We start from the raw sequence: 1,672 nt of genomic DNA on the forward strand, positions 1-1,672 counted from the left end.
ATGCACACACAACCCACATAGACCTGATTCTGTACATATCCCATTTATCGCACTGTCTCCAATTCACTCTGAATAAATAATAGACAACACATTGATCAAAGGTTTCCCACAAAATAATTACTGATCACTCCACATAATGAAGGAGTCTCTTATATGAAACGTAATTGATTCAAATTGCAATTTTAGCATTGAACAATGATAAAAATATATGACAGTATATAAGAAAACAAAGATGATACTTGATACTTGGAGGTAGTTATCTCTTACTGTAGCAGGATAAAAACAGGCTAAGATTGGATTTCATATTGGTGATGAGAACAAAGGGGCAAACTACTGGAAAACATATTTCTATCAATGTAAATATATTTAGTGCCCATGGCACTGGATATTTGGAACAGGTCCTAATGACAGCAACAAGAGAAGACAATGAATAAGAGATGACAAATATGCAGAGAAGGATGAGGATAGTTTTCGTTGCTCTGTCTTCAGGTGAGATTTTCTGAAAGTGTTGAGCACTATGGATATGCCTGACTTGTCTCTTATGTTTGTAGAGGGTACTCACCATGGAGACACTTGAGCAGGCCATCAGACCCAGACACAAGACATCAGAGAAGCACAATAAAATCATATAGAGTGCAGCTCCCACATGGTCAGAGGTAAACAATGAGCAGTATGCATAGCTCAACCTGTTAGTTACATTTTTTTTGTAACTGGGACCTGACACTCTTGCTGGTATTAAGATGTTTAGAAGCAGGTGGAAAAGCCAAGTGACTAAACAGAATGAACCAATGCACTTGGTGGCTCTGTATTTAAGCTTCATCCACTTGGAGTTGCTGGGTCTGATTGTGATGGCTTGGAAACAACTCAATAGGCATGTAGCGTACAGAGACATACCTCTTGTTATTCGGGAAATATACATGATCAATTTACATCCAATGTCATCCAGGAAAACCTTAAGTCCAAAATATGACATTGTTCGTGGAATGCCTCTTAAGGTGATAGTCAAGAAGTTTGCAAAAGTCAGGTGCTCTATAATCAAGTCTTTGGGCATTAAATGCTTTCCAGTGAACATCAAAATGACATAATAAAATAGTATTGAGTAATTGCCAAGCATTCCCACTTTAATCTGGCAGAAGAGAAAAATTCCCATTGTAACATTTTCAGAATTCATTTTTATTCCTATTTAAAAAGTAAACAATTTTATTAGAATCTCAAGACCCTGAACACAAATTTTGAGTGTGCATTATTACATAAAATTAGCTTAAATAAAACATTCATCACCATATTTTATTTATATAAAAGAAAATAAAATGGCTTAATATACAGAGGGAAAAAACCCCAGTGTAAACTCTATAGAAAAGTAAAATGTTGTAGAATCTTAAAAATTTAGTTTTAATTTTCTTCAAAAATATGAAAAATGATTACCCAATTCCAATTGTAGAGTTACTGAGTCTCTCACATATTAAGTCATCAACTCTTATTCATCATAATAACAAACACTGTACATGGATCTGAGGAAGTTAAAGGATACAAAGCCACAGAAGGAATGACCAGTGTTGGGTAAGAAGAATAAAGTTTTAGACATTTCATCCCAATGCCCTGCCCTGTAATAACAGTTTTAAGGTTGAATTTCAGGAAGACACAAACATTCCTTTCTTAAATGGTTGGTATA

At 34.8% G+C, this 1,672-nt stretch overlaps 1 protein-coding gene across 1 annotated transcript; it reads right to left on the minus strand.

Annotated features, from left to right (window-relative positions):
- Positions 1–256: 256 nt before the first annotated feature.
- LOC116890065 (vomeronasal type-1 receptor 4-like) lies at positions 257–1,225 on the minus strand. The gene has a single exon (XM_032890830.1). The coding sequence runs from the start codon at positions 1,169–1,171 to the stop codon at positions 257–259; it is 915 nt and encodes a 304-aa protein (XP_032746721.1). The 5' UTR covers positions 1,172–1,225.
- Positions 1,226–1,672: the final 447 nt, after the last annotated feature.

Source organism: Rattus rattus, chromosome 1, assembly GCF_011064425.1.
Source record: "Rattus rattus isolate New Zealand chromosome 1, Rrattus_CSIRO_v1, whole genome shotgun sequence".
Lineage (NCBI taxonomy): Eukaryota > Metazoa > Chordata > Mammalia > Rodentia > Muridae > Rattus > Rattus rattus.